This window comes from Chaetodon auriga, chromosome 15, assembly GCF_051107435.1.
Source record: "Chaetodon auriga isolate fChaAug3 chromosome 15, fChaAug3.hap1, whole genome shotgun sequence".
Lineage (NCBI taxonomy): Eukaryota > Metazoa > Chordata > Actinopteri > Chaetodontiformes > Chaetodontidae > Chaetodon > Chaetodon auriga.
This window is the reverse complement of record NC_135088.1, coordinates 9612949-9630418: the sequence shown is the minus strand read 5'-3', so window position 1 is coordinate 9630418 and position 17470 is coordinate 9612949. Positions and strand designations below refer to the sequence as shown.

Sequence of the window (17470 nt, the reverse complement as noted above, 5' to 3'; positions counted from 1 at the left end):
TTACGAACCAGAGGTGTGTCTTTTATCTGTTTACACTCAATTGTATTAATGTTAAAAAGTGATTTTGTTTTGAGAATACTCTCTGTAGGTTAAAATGAATATATAGAAAGAATTTTATTTTCACATGTAGAAAATAATATGAAACACTTGGTACAGTGTACACGGTTGCAAGTAACTCAGCACACTGTATTATTATTATTATTATTATTATAATTATTGATCAGTTAGAGCTAAATCAAACTAATACAGCCAACACAGTGGGTGTTATACATGTACTGACATTATTTTGATTTCATTCTGTACATTTGTGTCTAATATGTTGACTAAAATGAACATACCACACCGACATTTTCAGATCATGTGTTATATGTAACATATCAGTGGCTCGTGAGTCCCAAATGTTTGCTCACTTCCTCTCTTTCCATCTGTTTTTATTTGTACACAAAGGCATGTGACTGTTCAACATTCGGTCATGTGTTCAGCGGGGAGATCCTCCTCAGAGGGAATCACACTGTCACGTTGTGTTCGGGTTTGCGATCAAAAGGCTGAGTGCCAGAGAAGCAACACTGTTCCTGGAATCAAATGGCCCAGCAGACGAAACAGTGATTAGCATGGAGGCAATGTGACCTGTTCTGATAAAACCTGAGCCTTCTGCATATGTTTTATTTTTACTTGCCCATGCAGATCACGAACGGGCGTGCTGAAGGCACGAAAGTTTACACAACCGCGGAAATGTTTGTCTGCTTCTTTAAGTAACCTCTCCTGCTCGAAGCTTTAAATTCCCATTGCATCAAACAGCCTGAGCACCGATAAAGCTGATAAGGCTCTCACATAACACCACCTGCACAGTCTCTATATTTTGATTTGAGTGAACTAAGACCTCAGCTAAGCCAAGGACGTCACAACACAGTGACCCTCGCCTTGTGGGCCGTCCTGGTGGCCTGGAGGTCACTCTGCTGACCTTGGCCAGATTCCAACTAAAGTTTTAATTTATATGATCCATATTTCAATAATAAATACAACATTTTATCAAATTATATTCTCAAAAAATATCATGTGGGTCCTTGTTAGTCAATTAAGGCCACAAGCCTCTAATTAGGGGTGGTAATGATGTGTTTAGCAGTCAGTTGGTCTTTTGAAATATTAAAGGACAAAGTAAAAGAAGACACTGCTGGTGCTGCGTTTACAATCCTTCCCTCAAGCATAACTGCAAACCAAACAAAGAGTCAGCCAGGGAACCTGCATATTACAGTGGTGTAAAGCAACAAAGTACATTTACTCAACTGTGCTTAAGGACAACTTTGAGGTATTTTGATTTACTATTGTAAGTTAACATTTGATAAGACTTTATTGGTCCTCAAGGGGAAATTCAAAAGATATCAACAGTAAATAAAGCCATTAAACTGAGCCCCACCTTTAACAGTGATGAATGTATTAATGCATCAATGATTATAATCCAATAATATAATATTCATTATTCTAAAAAGCTAAAATGGGCCATTCTGCATAATGAGTACTTTTATTTTTGGTACTTTTAGTATATTTTAAAGCTTCTACTTTTGTGCTTTTGCTTGTAACAGAGTATTTCGACACTGTGGTATTGCTTTTTTTTTTCAGTGTTCAGCTATCTGACCCATTACATTGTCAACAATCCCCTTGAACATACTCTGTATGAGCACTTCACCAGACAAGATGCCATTTATATGATTCTACCGATGCATCATTTGGAAAACAGTCTGGCAGATTTGGTATTTTCGTAAAATTTGATTGAAAATTTGAACATTTAACACGAGCTTGTTATAGCGGACCTGTCGAAGAATTTGCGGAGTCTCAAAGGTCAAACAGGAATCATTATGGAGGCTCGGCGTAATCTTTGGCACGTTACTGAGACGCCTTTGAATAAGGCAGCTTACTCTGATGTTGCTGCCCATCATCCACGCCATAATGGGACTAGGAGCCGTTAATCTGGTGAGATCAGACAGACTGGAATACTGAGAACCTCCATACTGCTCCACAAAGACCTAAAAATATTACACTTTACTTTCACTGATTAGCCCTTATTTTATAATAATTCAAATTGTCTATCAAGATTTGTTGGTCATGTGAGAAAAGCACACTGCAAATTGTCATTAATTGCTTCTGAAAATATAACAAGCAATAAGGAAAGATCTTTTAAACGCTTGTCCTGAATTAATAACACAGCATGACTCCTTGTTTGAAACAGGTGAAGCTTACAGATCAGGCTAATGATAGCAGCATCATTAAACACAAGTCAACCAACATATCTGGCAGCAAACCTTATGTTGCGACGCGTCCGGGCCTTTTAAACTAAAGAAATCATAATTGTCCCTCTCAGAAAACACTGATTTGAAAAAAAAAAAACAACAACAAAAAAAAACAACAACTGTGATTCATTCTGAATTAAAGGAGAATTGCTTGCTTGGTTTGTGGAGGTGCACAGGAGATTATCAGTCTACTACTACCACAACCATGTGGTGACTGTGTGGTTGTTTGGTTGTCCCTGTGATTTAACTGGGTGGTATTATTAAACCCTTTGTAGTTCAAAAAAAGCTGTCTGCTGATTGCTTAACTGGATTACAAAGCAGGCAGCAGCAACAATAATGAGCCCGTTAAGCCTGAATGATGCACAGAGAGAGGCTGCATGTATAAAAAGGGGCACCAACTGTCACAGACTGCACTCTCCACTCACCCTGACACACTCTGCAGAGCTCCCAGACAGCTGAGAAGAGGTAAGACTTCTTTATCTCCAAGCATGGATGCAAAGATGAATGGGTGGATGACTTCAGAGATGATACCGGTGACGAAATACAGCTGTTGCCTGAACTTTCACTTAGAGAAAGATGCACGATTTTACTTTTTTGAAGCAAATATGTTGAATACTTCAGTGATTATACACTGGCTGTGTCAGAAGTCGTGCTAATTTCATTGCATGGTACAGTCTTTTACAGGCCGTTTTACAGCATACAGTTTCCCTGAATTGGAGTTAAAGCATTTCTATGACAGTTAAATGAATATGAGAAATATGTGTGATGCATACTTAGAAGGCTACTATTAGTGGCTAAAGCATAGCTGCTGTACATTAAATGATTGACGGTTAGCAGGAAAATGCGTCCATCTCCCAGAATTGCTCTTGTTAGACAGTACAGAATTTCTACTCTGATGTTTGCTTTGGTTTTCATAGTGAGAAATACAGATACAAGAGTTTAGGGAGAGATGTCACATCAAGCCTGCTGATACTTGATAGTTTCAGTACAGTGGTTACAAGAATCCTAGGAAGGATTTATTGCAGCATTTATTGGTTATGCCGCACCAATTAGCCAATCAGAATTGAGGAATGCCCCTGTGCCGTACCTCTCCGTGGTCCTGAAATGCACATGCAGTTGGTTTGGACTGGAGGTTCCTGCTGGATCAAACAATTCACCCTTCTCCCACACATTCACCCTCCAAAGCAGCCTGCGTTTTCGAGATTGAAAACAGGTCAGTCGAGGGGAAACATGAGGAAAAACACAGGTTATATCTTTTAGCTTTACTCTGAATTCATTTTCCTGTGACTTTGTGAGCCAAATGAAAAGAGAATAACTATTTCAATAGGTGTTTGGCAATGCTAGCGTAGGAAGACTAATTTGTACAGTGTAACACAAATTGCTTCAGTACCCTGACACCAAATTTCATAAAGGTCTGAATATTTGAAACATTTATTCAACATGGCTCCAGTTAGATTCACAAACACTCATGTCCAGCTCAGCTCCAGTAGGTTTCAAGTTAATGGAAAATAAGCAATGAAACTTTAATTTAATGCAACAGCAAACTGATGCCTGGAAGTAAACTAAGAAATTGCCAAACAGCACTCACTGCAGTTGATTGAAGTCTTTAATTAGCAACAATTAAACAAATGCTACAGCTCTCTTAACCTTTCTTTTAACAATCCTCATTAGAGAGCTATAGAAGGCTTCAGTGAGGACTTAGTGTCTCATTATGTCCAGGAATACTGCAGCAAGTCACTGAATGGGTTTTAGCCATTTAACTGTCCATGAATAGTCCACACAGGCAATGGCTTTGGCACTGCTGTTCTGTTTGAGGGCAACACATTGTGACATAATCGTGTGTGTCATGTAAGTCTGGCAAAGAGTTTGGTGATAGGTACAGAATAACAGCGTAATCTTATCACAAAGGATTAACCTTTAGTACCTTCAAAACAAAACATCGCTCCGGCCGGGCTGACGGTCGGTGGAGGATCACTGTCCTAATCACAACATCTGACTGATGCTGCAACCTCCAGATAACCTGATGTCACTTCTCTTTTCTTTTCATCCAACAGAACACTCCCAAAGATCTTCCAGAGATGGCAAAGTAAGCGTTATTTTCCTTTTGGTATTTTCTTTATGTCCTCCAAAGGTATTTCTCTTCCCTGCTGTGCTGCACCTTACAACATCCAAAAATAACACTTAAAGTTATCGTTATTGGAAAGTTTGGCGTCCAAACATGTGATTGCAACTAACTTGGAGTTGCCGACTTGGACGCCAGGTCAGGTAGCATCTAATGTCTGTCCAGGCTTAGTCAGTCAGTGCCAATGGGTTCATATGTGGTCTCAGACAGCATGACAGGTGAGGAGCTGGTTGGGAACTGTGCCACACCGTTTGTAGCTCCCTCACCTGGGCCAACCTCTCAATCTGGACACAATGAGGTAAAGCTGCTCTGCACTTAGCTGTTCCTAACTGGATAAGGGAATAAGGGATTACAGGCCCTTCTGCTGCTCGTAAAGGAACCGACTTTGCCTTCAGAATCTAAAACTAATTGTTATTTTTTATCCCATTAAACCAGACAATAGCTCTGTACATGAATGCACCGTCATTTACATCCACAAGCCACTTGTTTGTTCCACTACTGCAAATTTTATTGTCATGACTTCTGACAAACAGCCTTAAAGAGACATTTCTCTTCTGTTTTTTTTTCAGGGTTTTCAAGAAAACCAGTGGAAACGGAGGGGTAAGCCTACATTTGTTGATTTGTTTTGAGTTCTTTTACAGCAATTTTTAAAACACACATTTTCATCCACGTAAAATGAGAGAAACAACCTCAGAAACAGACCCAACAGGGTCTCAAGCACTCAGATGTTTTCCCTTCCTTCTTTCTCTCTGACAGCTGACCCTCTACCTGGGGAAGAGAGACTATGTGGACCACGTTTCCGAAGTGGACAAAGTTGGTAGGTCCCTTCTTCAGCGCGTGTGTGTGTGCGGCTACATCATGAGGATGCTAAGTATAACATTGTCTGCACTGTTACCCTTACAGATGGTGTTGTAAAGCTGGACCCAACAGATTTTGGAGACAGAAAAGGTAACATCATAAAAAGTTCCACATTAAATTCCTGAGTCATGTGCAGATTTAAGAGATCCCAGTGAAACAACACACCTACCGTTATGTGTTGGCAGTGTTTGTGCAGCTGGCATGTGCCTTCCGTTATGGTAGTGACGACCTGGATGTGATGGGCCTGTGCTTCAGGAAGGACATCTGGATCCAGCATGTCCAGATCTACCCTGAGAGCCACAAGCCCGCCCTGAGCGCCATGCATGAAACCCTGCTGAAGAAGGCTGGAGACAACGCGCATGCTTTCACTTTTGAAGTATGACGACATGTCCAGATACAGCTTTAAAGGGTTTAAGACTTAAGCCTATTGGGCCACATGTCCCGCCTTTTCTGTTAAAACGAGACGTTTATTCTGTAAAACAATTCATGGACACAACATTAAAATTGAAAGTTAGACTATTGAAAGGTTCAAAATGGGCTCATGGCAGATTATCAGTTTAAAAGGGAATGCATTTGATTTGAAAGAGGTTCTGTTTCTGTATAACCTGCTTAGAGCATGCAACACGAAATCAAAGAGCATGCCATCCTGCATCCATCCAGCATGACAAATTATTTAGTTCATGAGAGTTTTTAGCTAAAAAATGGGACTTTTGGCCAGCAAAGGTTGATAATAAATGAGTCTGAACTCTGATTCCTGATTCCTACACAATCTCTGAAACGAAGCTTTATTTTGTGAGTAAACACATACAAATTTACATCACACATCATAAATGTTCTTCTTTGACTCTGTAGATTCCCAACAACCTGCCATGCTCAGTCTCCCTGCAGCCTGGACCAGATGACAAGGGGAAGGTAAACCTCCTGCTAATCTGCCAGCACCATTCATGTCTCCATATACCCTCAGCGTGGAGACGAGCAGTAGTTTCCACTGTTAATTGTTTCATCTGCTTATGTTTTATTTCCAGGCTTGCGGTGTCGACTTTGAGGTCAAAACGTACCTCGCCAAGGAAAAGAGCAGCCCCGATGAGAAGATTGAAAAGAAGTGAGTATGTTTTCATGTTTCGCCTGACCAGCATCGTCTCTGTCTTCCTCTTCATCCATCTCGTCTTCCTTCGTCTGTCCCTTTTTGCCCGACAGGGACACTGCTCGCCTTATCATTCGTAAAATCCAGTATGCCCCCTCTCAGGTGGGCCCTGGGCCCAAAGCTGACCTCTGCAAAAGCTTCATGATGTCCGACAAGCCTGTTCATCTAGAAGCTTCAATGGAGAAAGATGTACAGTAGCAAAACTTCATCATTTAAAATACCTCAGAAATACTGACGTGTCTCTGCTATCCTAAAGGTTTGTTTGTGATTTCAAAGGGAGTTTGAATGCAACTATGGCACCATTAACTGGTTGTTTCCTGGTTTTGATCACAGCTCTACTTCCACGGTGAAGCAATCCCAATCAAAATCAAAATCAACAACGAGAGCAACAAAACAGTCAAGAAATTAAAAATCACCGGTGGGTACATATGACAATGCATATGCTTTTTAAAGTGATTTTTACTAAGAGTACAAAATAATGATGTTTGTCTCTTGCTTTGCATTGCCTCCTCCTACAGTGGACCAAACCACAGACATTGTCCTCTACTCAGCAGACAAATACACCAAGACTGTTCTTAACCAAGAGTTTGGGTACGTGGACACAAAGTCCAGAACCACAGCAAATACCAAGCATCAAGTACCACTGTAGCAAAGCACAAGCACGCATCCTGACGTGTTTATGTATGTGTTTGCTTGTGTCTTATCCTCCACAGGGAGACGGTGGAGGCCAGCGGCATCTTCGAAAAAACTCTGAACATCACACCCCTGCTGGCTGAAAACAAGGAGAAAAGGGGGCTGGCGCTGGACGGACGCCTGAAGGATGAGGACACCAACCTGGCCTCCACCACTATGTAGGTTTTACATGTAATTCACGTGATTAGGTTCTTGTTGTTGCGACTTTGCATACGACCCATGTGTACAGAGTAGCTTTTCTTGCACGTCCATAATGTCTTAGAATATTTTTTTTTTAAAGAAATATACTTAACTGAATTAAACCTTCTAATCCCTCAAATCCTGGTAATTCCTCTTCTCCACAGGCTGCGACCGGGCGTAGAGAAGGACGTGTTGGGAATCTTGGTTTCCTACAAGATTAAAATTAACCTCATGGTGGCTGGAGGAGGGTAAGCGCCCGCCTGTTTTTAAGCAGTTTGAACAAAAAGAGACTTGATTAAATAAAAAGAATGAAATTACCTTTAAAAAAAAAAATGTCCCTCTTGTCTTCCTGTAGCCTGCTGGGTGGTCTCACTGCCAGGTGAGTGTGGTTCATTTCTGATGATATCACAGCCCATACAGCCAATGAGCAGTGACACCAGTCACCTGTATTGTTCTGATTGGTTGGTTTGTTTTCTCTGCAGCGATGTCACAGTGGAACTGCCATTGTCCCTCATGCACCCCAAACCAGAAGGTATTTTTTTTAATTACACACAGAAATATTTGATTTGCCTGCGCACTGTTTACTTTAATTGCTGGTTTTTCTAATGATTTTACTGACCGTTTTCTTCCTTTCACATCAACCTGCCTTCCAAATCGAGCAGAGTAAAGACGGCACATAAGCGTAAGAACCAATCACTTTTACTTCTGGTGTCATCACCTTGAAATTTCTGACGTTTGTTTCAGGCATTTTCTTATTGTGTGATAATATTCAGCATTTTAATTCATTTTTAAATCTTTTTCTTTTACAGTGTCTTGAAAGAAAACTCCCCCATAGTCAAGGTGAGGTTCATACACAGCAGGTAGTTCAGTCCAGTCTGCTCTGTTGTGAGCCGTTGATTGGATCTTCTGCGCATGTATTTAGATGCATTAAGCGCATATACACAACCCTATAAAGATACTTACCTATGCTTTATTTTCCGTGTTAGGCTAAGCAATACATAAGCTTTATAATTGGTTGTGCCAGAAGAATCATAATTAAAAGTAAAGATCAATTACAACTCCAAGAGCATTAAAAATTAACAATTGATTAATTATTCTGTGTTATTTAAAGACTCCCTTTCTCTCTTTATAGTAGGTTATGCAGTTTAGTGGCCGTCTATATGGTAATTTAGTGTTTAATGTTGCATGTTGGTGGATGCGTTATACAGCATAATGTTGACACGTCAGGTGATGATTGTAAACTTCGCTTTGTGTTGTTTCCAGAGAGGATGTTACCTGGAGGTTGAGAAGAAACCCAGAGAAACACAGGAAGACAACAAGGGGAAGTGACACAAAAAAAAGAAGAAGAAGAAGAAAAATGGAACTGGTGGTGATGAAACCAAATAACAATAACCGAGCAACCGAAGAGAACGACCTTTTCAACACACCAAGGATATACGTTCAGATGTAACATCAGTCCCCTCACAGATTTTGTTGTTCTTGTTTCTGTTGGTTGATTAACGTCCGTTAGCTGTACAGGGAGTATTTGGATTCCACAATAGTAGCCAGCATTTAGAGGCCAAAGACTTGCGTAGAGCCACACACATAAATGTACGAGATAAAAATCTTTTCACCTTATTTCAGAGTACAAGCAGGGGGAGATAGCAAATCACTGTTCAGCCCATAAAACCGCTGTGCTTTGGATTACAGTGATGCACTTATCCATTACTTTGAGTGATTTTTTTCTTTCTGTGAAACGTATCAGATCGTGCTTTTGATGTCAAGTCTGATAACCCAAACTACAATAAAATGATTGTAAAAACAGAATTATTGTGATGTGGCTTTTCTTTATGTTCGCTGTGTTTTCATTAACAGACACGTTACACTGAGAGGACAGTTTTCAGTGGGATGTCAGAATCAATGCTGCTCACATTCACAAAATACAGTAACATTTTGTAATTATGCTACACTGCATTACACTAAAGTTGTTCTGGGGACACTGGGGCAATGACATTGAGCTAGCTTTGGGACTGAGTGACTGACATGCTGAACTTTCAAAAGCAGGAACTAAGTTAGTAGACTGAGAGGCTGATCCCTTGAACTTTCTCAGTCTTATACAGCTGCAAAAAAGACAGACATATACTCCACCTGCTTATCTTAACAGACAGTGTGTTCAGTTAAAAACAGCTGTAACTGATTAACGTGACAGTAACTGTGGTACCTGTGAAAAGCTCTCACCCCCTGCGGTGTAAATGAGAATGATGAATGATGGCGGAGAAAGGTTCCTGTAAGCGGTGGAAGAGGAGTGCACATCCATCCATCACATTCTGACAATACTCCTACTTGACTACAAGTAAAAGTCCTGTGTTTAAAACCTTACTGTATGTAACAGTATGTATTACATAAGCCTCATAAGCAAAATGTATTTAAAGTATGAAAAGTGAAGGTCCTCCTTGTGTACAGTCCCTGTCAGTGTGTTACTATTACATATGATGTGGCTGTATTAAGATTAATGCTGCATTAATGTGTTTGTTGCATTGTGTCCCATTTTTCTCAGTGCACTACTGCAGAATACACAAATCTTCAAATAAACGTATAACCCAGCTGATAAGCAGGGAGGAAGATTTTGGAGGAATAGCTAAATTCCAATCTGCCATGTGGACTATTTCCTTATTTATTTATCAGCTGAACATAGCTCCAACAGCTCTTTTGCTTGTAACTGACTGTCTGTGTATCTGTTATCTGTCTATTTTTACTAATGCCCAAAATCAAATTGCCTTCGAGGATAAATAAAGTTGTATTGGATTTAATTGAATTCAGTATAGCATGCTAAATAGCAAAATGAGGAAGACTATTATCAACAGGGGGCAGTAATGCATCATAAAAAAAAACAACCTCGAAACCTCAAAGAAGAAGACGGAGCGACGTTCGACGCTTCTGACGTCAATACGCAAAACGTGTAGCACTGAAGCAACATGGCTCTGAATGGAGGTTTGTGGACTTATGAGCTAATAAGGAGGCTAACTTTGACATTTCTCCAATTGAGCTGCACGGTTGATAAAGAACTAGTTTGGCGCACGCGTAGTCAATGATTCTAGGGTGTAATTTTATTTTTACTACGATTTACCGTCACCAACGTATAGATAACCGCTAGCTGACGTTAGCACCGTTGATCTGCTAGCTAGCTTATCATCATTTTCCCTAGCAGAGCACTGCGGCAATGATAAACACGTTTAAAATGGACTCAGCGTTTGCCAGAGTTTTGTACATATTTTCAAGTGCAAAACTCTAAAAGTTAATGAAGTCAGCAGAAAAGTGCTAACAGATAACATACCCACACGCACAGCACTGTGTCTGTGTAGGTACAATGTTGTTCAATTTAATCTGCATTACTTTGTTACTCACCCCAGATGACGAGGACTTCGAGTGGGAGCCTCCAACAGAGGCAGAGATGAAGGTGATCCAGGCTCGCAGGGAGCGACAAGACAAAATCAGCAAGCTGATGGGAGACTACCTGCTCAAAGGCTACAAGATGCTGGGGGAGTGCTGTGACGTGTGTGGGGTGAGTGAAGTGCATGTTTGCGCTGTGTTTGTGATGGCGGTAGAGCTTTAATGAATGTAGTCACTTATAATCAAGTGTTGACATAAGTATGATCTGTGCTTTCAGACAATTCTTCTCCAGGACAAACAGCAGAAAAACTACTGTGTCTCATGTCAGGAGCTGGACTCTGATGTTGACAAGGACAACCCTGGTACACACAACTCACACCCTCACATGTCATGATGATTTTATGATGATCTTTTTTCTGTCCTTCTTTCCTCCGTCACTGTTCTTCTTGCCTTGAGTTGTTGGTAAACTTGATTTGTGCTTGTTCCCATGTCTCCCTTTCTTCATTTTCTCCACTCTCTCAGCTCTGAATGCTCAGGCTGCATTGTCCCAAGTGAGAGAGAGGCAGCTTGCAGCCCAGTCCCCTGCACCACCCCAGGCCCCCGAAGTCATCGGAGGCCCCACCAGCAGTCAAGCAAGTGTGTCAGTTCCCAGACCAGAGCACTGTGAGGGGGCTGCCGCGGGGGGGAGAGCTGCCCTGCCTCCACCTGCTGTCCCTTCTCCGTCAACTCCTGCCGCCACCACAGCCATAGCACCTACTCGCCCCCCAGTTAGTTCACAGAGCGCTGCCCACCAAACTGTGTTGCAAGAAGCTGAGGAAGCTGTTCTAACCAAACTTCGCTGGGCCACTACCCAGCTACAGAGCTCGGCCTCCCTGGAGGCGAGCATCCAGCTCTGCACCCTCATCACCGGCTGTGCCAGCTCACTGCGCAGCCTCAAGGAGCTCAACCAGTAACTAGCACGGAAAAGGCTGAAACCGTGGATTAAGGCTGTTTCTACTTGATTCTGTCCTGGCATACCGACTCTGGTTCGCTGCTTTTCAGCATCTCTCTTTGACTGAATCCTTGCATAGAGCTGAATTCAATATTGGTCAGGAACTGCACTTGAAATAAGGAAAACATGTCAAAAGTTGCTCTTCAGTTAACATATGTCTGGCCAGAACATTATGTGACATGGTTTCAAAATATGTTAAAATACAAATGTTTGAAAATGTGACTGTTTTTGTATGAGGTGATGGAAGTGCATGTGAGTTCAAAAATAGAGGAGTAAAGTGGATAGGAAGTGAAAAAGTAGCCAAAGTTGTTACTTCTGTTACAGCAGTAAATGTCAGTTGGTTATTGTCAGTGGTGAATGGTGGACAGCAGACTAAAGCAGCCCCGATGATTATCAGACCAACACTTTCAAATAAAATGTCATTCAGGTTTATCAAATCAGTTGACAATTTATCACTGTTTTTCAAATAACATGCATTTCATCACTTCCATCTTTGTTTTTTGTTACTCCCTCTTAAATGCTAAATGGCAGATTTATGTTGTGAATGATAAATTTACAACTGGGAAAATGGTTCTGTTTTCATCATATCATGACTGCTTTAAATTAATCAAAGCACTTGATGATTTATTGCTCCCAATTTTCATTTCACTGCTTTCTTTAACCTTCTGTTTTTCAATTCACTTGCATTATCATTACCTCCACTTTCAGCAGTTCATTTTTGTTCCAACCCTCATGTTCGTAAGTTCTGATATAATGATGAGAAGTGAGCATTTCTAAATACACATCCATCACTGCTATCAAATTTAAACCATCTGGCCGTAAAATTATTTTAAACTAAGTCTCAAAAGACTGCTGATGTTGATTGACTTAGATTACTCCAAAATGGCCACCAAATTGACATCTGGGAACATCTGTTTTCTGATTGGTTGTTCCATAGTATGTAGAACATGGTGTTACACCAATATCTGCTGGTATATTGTTGAGCAGTCCTCTGGTCAGATCCTCACTGGTGCATTTTCCTATTCACGGTTCAGTCTGATGCTCAGATTTCGGTTGTCTCTGACCATCTGCTGATGCAAAGCTTGTCATTTTGTGCTGACAGCTCTGAGGATTTTACTGTAAATATATCTGTTACACGATGGTGATGATGATGGTCATGTAATTCAGTGATGCTTAGCTGAGACAGGGTGACAGTCAGGAGTCAGACCTATAGCTCTTTATTCATTCAAAACATCTAGAGCAAATAAAGCGTGCACTGTGCATCAACGGACAGCACTTCATAGTAGATAAAAGCCAGCTTCAGTGTTGTTCAAGGCAGTTAGAGTTTTCTAATTACATACCTGAATAAAACTTTGGCCGTTCAGGAGCGCTGCAGTTTGTTTCTTTCCGCAAGAGGGCGCCAAATGCAATCAGCAATGCCATAGAGTTTGTTCCTTGGGAATCTCTTTTAAGAAGTACCGTTGAAGTACCAATAAACATGTACATTTCTGTTTAAAACGTGTCCCGTGAATTACAATTAACATGCGCAGCAACATTGTGCATCTTTGTCTCCACAGAAGTTGGCGATATTGCTGCAAGAGTAGTTAGATAATATACGCATTTATTTATTGTAAATTTAATGAGGATAATCACTCAATCTACTTATCCAGCCAATCATGGCCTTATTTATAATGGCTGTGTTAGACAGGCTGAGTATTTCCTGAGTCTGATCCCCATTTGGTCCAGGAGGAAATTATGTATTTGTTTGTTTGCACATGCAGCGGGGGGTGTGAGACTAGATCACCGGTGACCACTCGGACCGCCAGAGACCTAATGAGAGCAGGGTCTGTTGCACCTTAACGTTGCTGAGCAGTAATTCAGCTGATCCAGACAAACCCCTGACAGCCTCCTTTCCCTTTCCCTCTAACGCAGACTGGAGCGGGGCGTGGCGCGGTCACTGCCGGGCGGAGCTGGGGGCTGTCGGTGAACTCTCCCACACAAAGGAGAGGAAACTAAACAAAGCCAGGAAGCCTGCCATTAACCTGGGACCCACTGCCTCTTCTGAAGCTCACTCACATCCAGAAAACAGGGGTGCATTGACATGCTTTAGCCTCCTGAAAAGCTGGTTTTCAAGACTCGGGACACCGCTCTGTTCTGCTGCAGAGGGAGAGGAAAATAGCACCTTTGGGTGATGGTGAGAGCATAACGCGCTGGACTGTTTGCGCATCTGAAAGCGGTCCATGCAGAAACTGTTGCCTTCTATCTGCTGCTGAGTCAACTGAGTCCGCTGTGCAGCGTCGTGATGAACGCGAGTCGGGGCAGCGCGGCGGACTGTGCGGTGGGCGGTGTCTTCTCGGTGGACGGGCTGCCGCCACTCCCAAAGGGCCTCAGCGGGATCCTGAACTCCAGCGGCGGGTCGTGGCGGGACATCGAGAAGGTGCACACCAAGAGAGCGCGCATCCAGGCCGACATCAGCCGGGGCGGCGGGGACGCGCCGCGCGGTCACAGCAAACCGGGCGGACTGGACGCAGCTTTGGCTGTGCTGCGGAAAGAGATGGTAAGATGCCCTGCGAGTACCCTGCCTGTGTCTGTCCGAATAGCAGAAAAACTCACTGTTCTGTGCAAACAAAACACGTGCAATGGCTCCAAATTTGTATGTCCGCATTTATTCAGATGAGAAATAAGTTTGACAAATTCACTCAATGTCCACTTAATAGCGTTTTAAAGGCTTTCAACCACATCTCATCAGTGGAAAGAGTTTACTCAACTGTCAATGACATGGCTCCATTGTAAAGATGTGAGCTAAGATTACTTTATCAAACTATTTCTGAGGTCAAAAATGAACTTTCACGCTAAATTTCCTCCAGGTCGGTCTCCGTCAGCTCGACATGTCTCTGCTGTGCCAGCTGTGGTCTCTCCGGGAGGCCATCCAGGAGTACAAGGGCTCCTCGCTTCTGTCTGAGGCCTCGTTCAGTGCTGATAATGGATACTCTGAGGAGGAGGAGGAGGAGGTAGTAGAAGAAGAAGATGAGGAGGAGGAGGCGGGAGTTCTGTCACAGCCTCTTTCTTCTTCTTCGTCCCTGTCTCTGCCCCCACCCAGCAGCAACTCCAGGGACCAGTGGATCAAGGACTCCTTTCACATTCCCTGATGAAGAGACCGCTCCATGCACCATGCGCTGCAGGTTCATGTGTCTTACTGACACTTTTGACCCCATTTACTCTTCTTTACATGCCACGTGTCTCTCATCCACGCGATATGTCTACTATATAGTGTTATCCACTTTCTTTTGACACTTTTGTCAACCAAGAATGACCTCATTGACAGTCCGCTGATGCTGTTGGCACCGTTTTGGAAGAAGCTTATAACGCGACGTGTGGCCTTTGCAGGTTTGACACTTGCAAGTTCAAAGTTGCTAAATTGAAAATCGGGCAAGGTAAAATGATTTGGAGCAGATAAATGAGTGACGGCTATGCACAACAAAACATTTTCATGAGTGTGGGCCAATCGAATGAAGGCAAATCAGTGGCACTTGAATACAGCGGTTTATTAGCATCTACACTTGTACCACCTGGCTGTTAAATTTGCCATCTGTTGTATGTTGCAGCAGAAATTAAGCCAACTTAAAAAAAAATAAAAAATCAAGACAGAGAGAAGTGAGACCAAGCGTTATCCGCTTTGTGCTCTTCATTTCATCATCTACATGCTGCAAGGTTCCAGATCAGATCCAGCTGTCAATCGGTAATCTGTATTCTCATTAATTCTTTGAGCTTTTGACACATTTTTCTGCTCCAAAATATAATAAATTATTTTGAAAGTGATGTTTAGCTGTCATTCTGTTAAACGTGAGGTCAATGCATCTCCCCAACTTGACATTTCCTGTTGAATTACAAGATGCACAGTAGCTCCCCTGCAGCCTTTTCTTGATTTTCAATAAATCTGATGAATTTTTGTACAGTTTTTATCTAACTTCTTATGTGCTGCTGCTGTCTCGGTCAGGACTCTGCTGTGAAAGAGCTTTTAAAACCAGTTCACCAGTCCAAACTCATAACAAACCTGAGAAAAAATGGCAAATTAGAGGAATGATCCCTTTCTATTGAGACAATAAGCTAAAAATAAAAAAACTAAAAAATATTTTCAGTATTTTTATCTGTAGCAAGTACTCGCATGAAAGCAAGTCCTTAATGCCCTTTTAACCATTTTAATCTGTTTCTTAAGTGCAAGTCATAGGACTACCAACCAGAAGTGGCACAATCTGCACAGTGGGAATGATTAAATAGTCTTAAATTGAATCTCTTATCAAGCAAAGTCTTTTACAGGCAAATGTTTTGGAAAAGCCAGTAAACAACTTATTTTTGTCTCTCAATCTAAAAACAGTATTTTTTTTTTTTACCACAGACAGGCACAGTGTTTCTGTATTTGAATTAAAGGCGATGAGAGGATGATTTGCCGATAATGACCAACAGGGGACACACTGTCTCCAGTGAAGAGAGGCCTCCTCCTCCTCCTCCTCCTCCTCCTCTGAGGTCCCGCTGAAAGCAGCAGAGTGAGGAAAAACCATTTGCTGTGTAGGGAGCAGGAATGAAGGGGAGTGACGTTTAAGGTGGAAGTCTCATGCTGTTGTCTATTTATAATCAACATATGTTGTGGTTATTGTTAGAGCCTATGTGCCTGTCTGTCTGTCTGTCTGTCCGTTTGCTCTCGCCTCGTCATCGCACCACGTGTTTTTGTGGTGAGGATATCGGCCAAGTGTGAATGTTGGACTTTTTTACTTCTTTGCACCTGTTTGTCTCTCATGTTTGTTTCTCTGCCTCACTTTGTGTTTTTGTTGTCCATCTATTGCCTGTTGTTCGTTATTGTCACCCCCACACAGTTCCTGATTGTTGAAATAAATAGACATCGGACTGGAGGTCAGCAGGGAGAGCTGGGGAGGACAATAAGGTGTTAGTGGGGGAGCTACAGTACAATGAATGGTGAGATCAGCCCTTCATGTGAGGAAATACCCCCAGGTTGGAAAAAAATATATGAGAATGTAATTCCACCATGGCAAGAAACAACACAAGGAAGGACACTGCTGACACGTTTATGTTGTTATACAGAGGTTTGCTGGATTTAAAGCAGAGGATATGGTTTAACAGTGGTGGTCTCAGGCTTTCAGAGGGGCAGGGGCAAAAACCAGGGTTTACATTAAAAGCACAGTATGTAATTTCCAGAGCCAGTAGGGCCCTCACAATCAAAACAATGAAAACAAAGGCGTTTGATGACATCATGAATTAACATGGGATCATGGGATGTGTTGTCTTCATTGTTGAACAACCACCGATACCAGAGAAAATCTTAATTCACTGACGAGGTGATGTCGTTAAAGCTTTATTCACTTCTATGTTGAGTCACATTGGCCGACTTCCTTCTTTACCCTCTGACATTTCATCTGTGGTTTCCAGATGAAACACACCGTTACCTTGAAAAAAATTAGATTTTCTGGGTTTCAACATTGTTGAAAACATTCGGGACAATGTGAGTACGCAGCTCAACAAGATACAGAACGTGGGTGTAGGCGCTTTTGGACCTTATAATGCAGAAACGTTACATACACTCAGAGTTAAAGTACGGTATTTTAATTTAATGGCATGTAGGGCATCCTGGAGGGAACTGCATCACCTTTTCTCCACAGGCACCCTACATGGCATCTCATCTTATTTTCTCCACTGGTAAGGGACCCTGGAGGACACTTAATGATGTTTTCTCCACTGGAAGGGCGGCTAAGAGGGCAGTTCATCACATTTTCTCCACTGGCTCTTCTCTGTCACTATACAAAGATCTGTGTTAGATTTAAAGCTTAAAATATGGT

At 42.0% G+C, this 17470-nt stretch overlaps 3 protein-coding genes across 4 annotated transcripts; all 3 read left to right on the top strand.

Moving 5' to 3' along the window:
• Positions 1–2659: 2659 nt before the first annotated feature.
• arr3a (arrestin 3a, retinal (X-arrestin)) lies at positions 2660–9088 on the top strand. The gene is made up of 18 exons (XM_076751201.1): positions 2660–2750; positions 4340–4371; positions 4977–5007; positions 5164–5224; positions 5311–5355; positions 5451–5641; positions 6118–6177; positions 6291–6367; positions 6463–6598; positions 6743–6827; positions 6928–7000; positions 7123–7260; positions 7447–7530; positions 7638–7661; positions 7765–7814; positions 7945–7964; positions 8092–8122; positions 8546–9088. Exons 2-16 carry the CDS (start codon positions 4364–4366, stop codon positions 7947–7949), a joined length of 1068 nt encoding a protein of 355 aa, XP_076607316.1. The 5' UTR covers positions 2660–2750; positions 4340–4363; the 3' UTR covers positions 7950–7964; positions 8092–8122; positions 8546–9088.
• Positions 9089–10182: 1094 nt separating this feature from the next.
• Positions 10183–13136, top strand: znrd2 (zinc ribbon domain containing 2). The gene is made up of 4 exons (XM_076751450.1): positions 10183–10252; positions 10672–10823; positions 10929–11013; positions 11174–13136. Exons 1-4 carry the CDS (start codon positions 10237–10239, stop codon positions 11602–11604), a joined length of 684 nt encoding a protein of 227 aa, XP_076607565.1. The 5' UTR covers positions 10183–10236; the 3' UTR covers positions 11605–13136.
• A 148-nt stretch (positions 13137–13284) lies between these two features.
• fam89b (family with sequence similarity 89 member B) lies at positions 13285–15578 on the top strand. 2 transcript variants are annotated; one of them, XR_013078244.1, is made up of 3 exons: positions 13285–14178; positions 14489–14995; positions 15281–15568. XR_013078244.1 is itself a non-coding variant. In XM_076750658.1 (2 exons), the coding sequence occupies exons 1-2, from the start codon at positions 13924–13926 to the stop codon at positions 14768–14770; spliced, it is 537 nt and encodes a 178-aa protein (XP_076606773.1). In that variant the 5' UTR covers positions 13285–13923; the 3' UTR covers positions 14771–15578. The 2 variants fall into 2 exon arrangements, 1 of the variants encoding a protein (XP_076606773.1); XM_076750658.1 differs by having other exon boundaries at positions 14489–15578.
• Positions 15579–17470: the final 1892 nt, after the last annotated feature.

Excerpts from the sequence above, each read along its gene's own strand:
- fam89b (XM_076750658.1), top strand. The coding sequence starts at position 13,924 with ATGAACGCGAGTCGGGGCAGCGCGGCGGACTGTGCGGTGGGCGGTGTC. Across the intron at positions 14,179-14,488 it reads CTGTGCTGCGGAAAGAGATG|GTCGGTCTCCGTCAGCTCGA; the intron begins GTAAGATGCCCT and ends AATTTCCTCCAG.
- arr3a (XM_076751201.1), top strand. Across the intron at positions 7,001-7,122 it reads GTTCTTAACCAAGAGTTTGG|GGAGACGGTGGAGGCCAGCG; the intron begins GTACGTGGACAC and ends TATCCTCCACAG. Across the intron at positions 7,531-7,637 it reads CTCATGGTGGCTGGAGGAGG|CCTGCTGGGTGGTCTCACTG; the intron begins GTAAGCGCCCGC and ends GTCTTCCTGTAG.
- znrd2 (XM_076751450.1), top strand. Across the intron at positions 10,824-10,928 it reads AGTGCTGTGACGTGTGTGGG|ACAATTCTTCTCCAGGACAA; the intron begins GTGAGTGAAGTG and ends CTGTGCTTTCAG. Across the intron at positions 11,014-11,173 it reads TGTTGACAAGGACAACCCTG|CTCTGAATGCTCAGGCTGCA; the intron begins GTACACACAACT and ends CCACTCTCTCAG.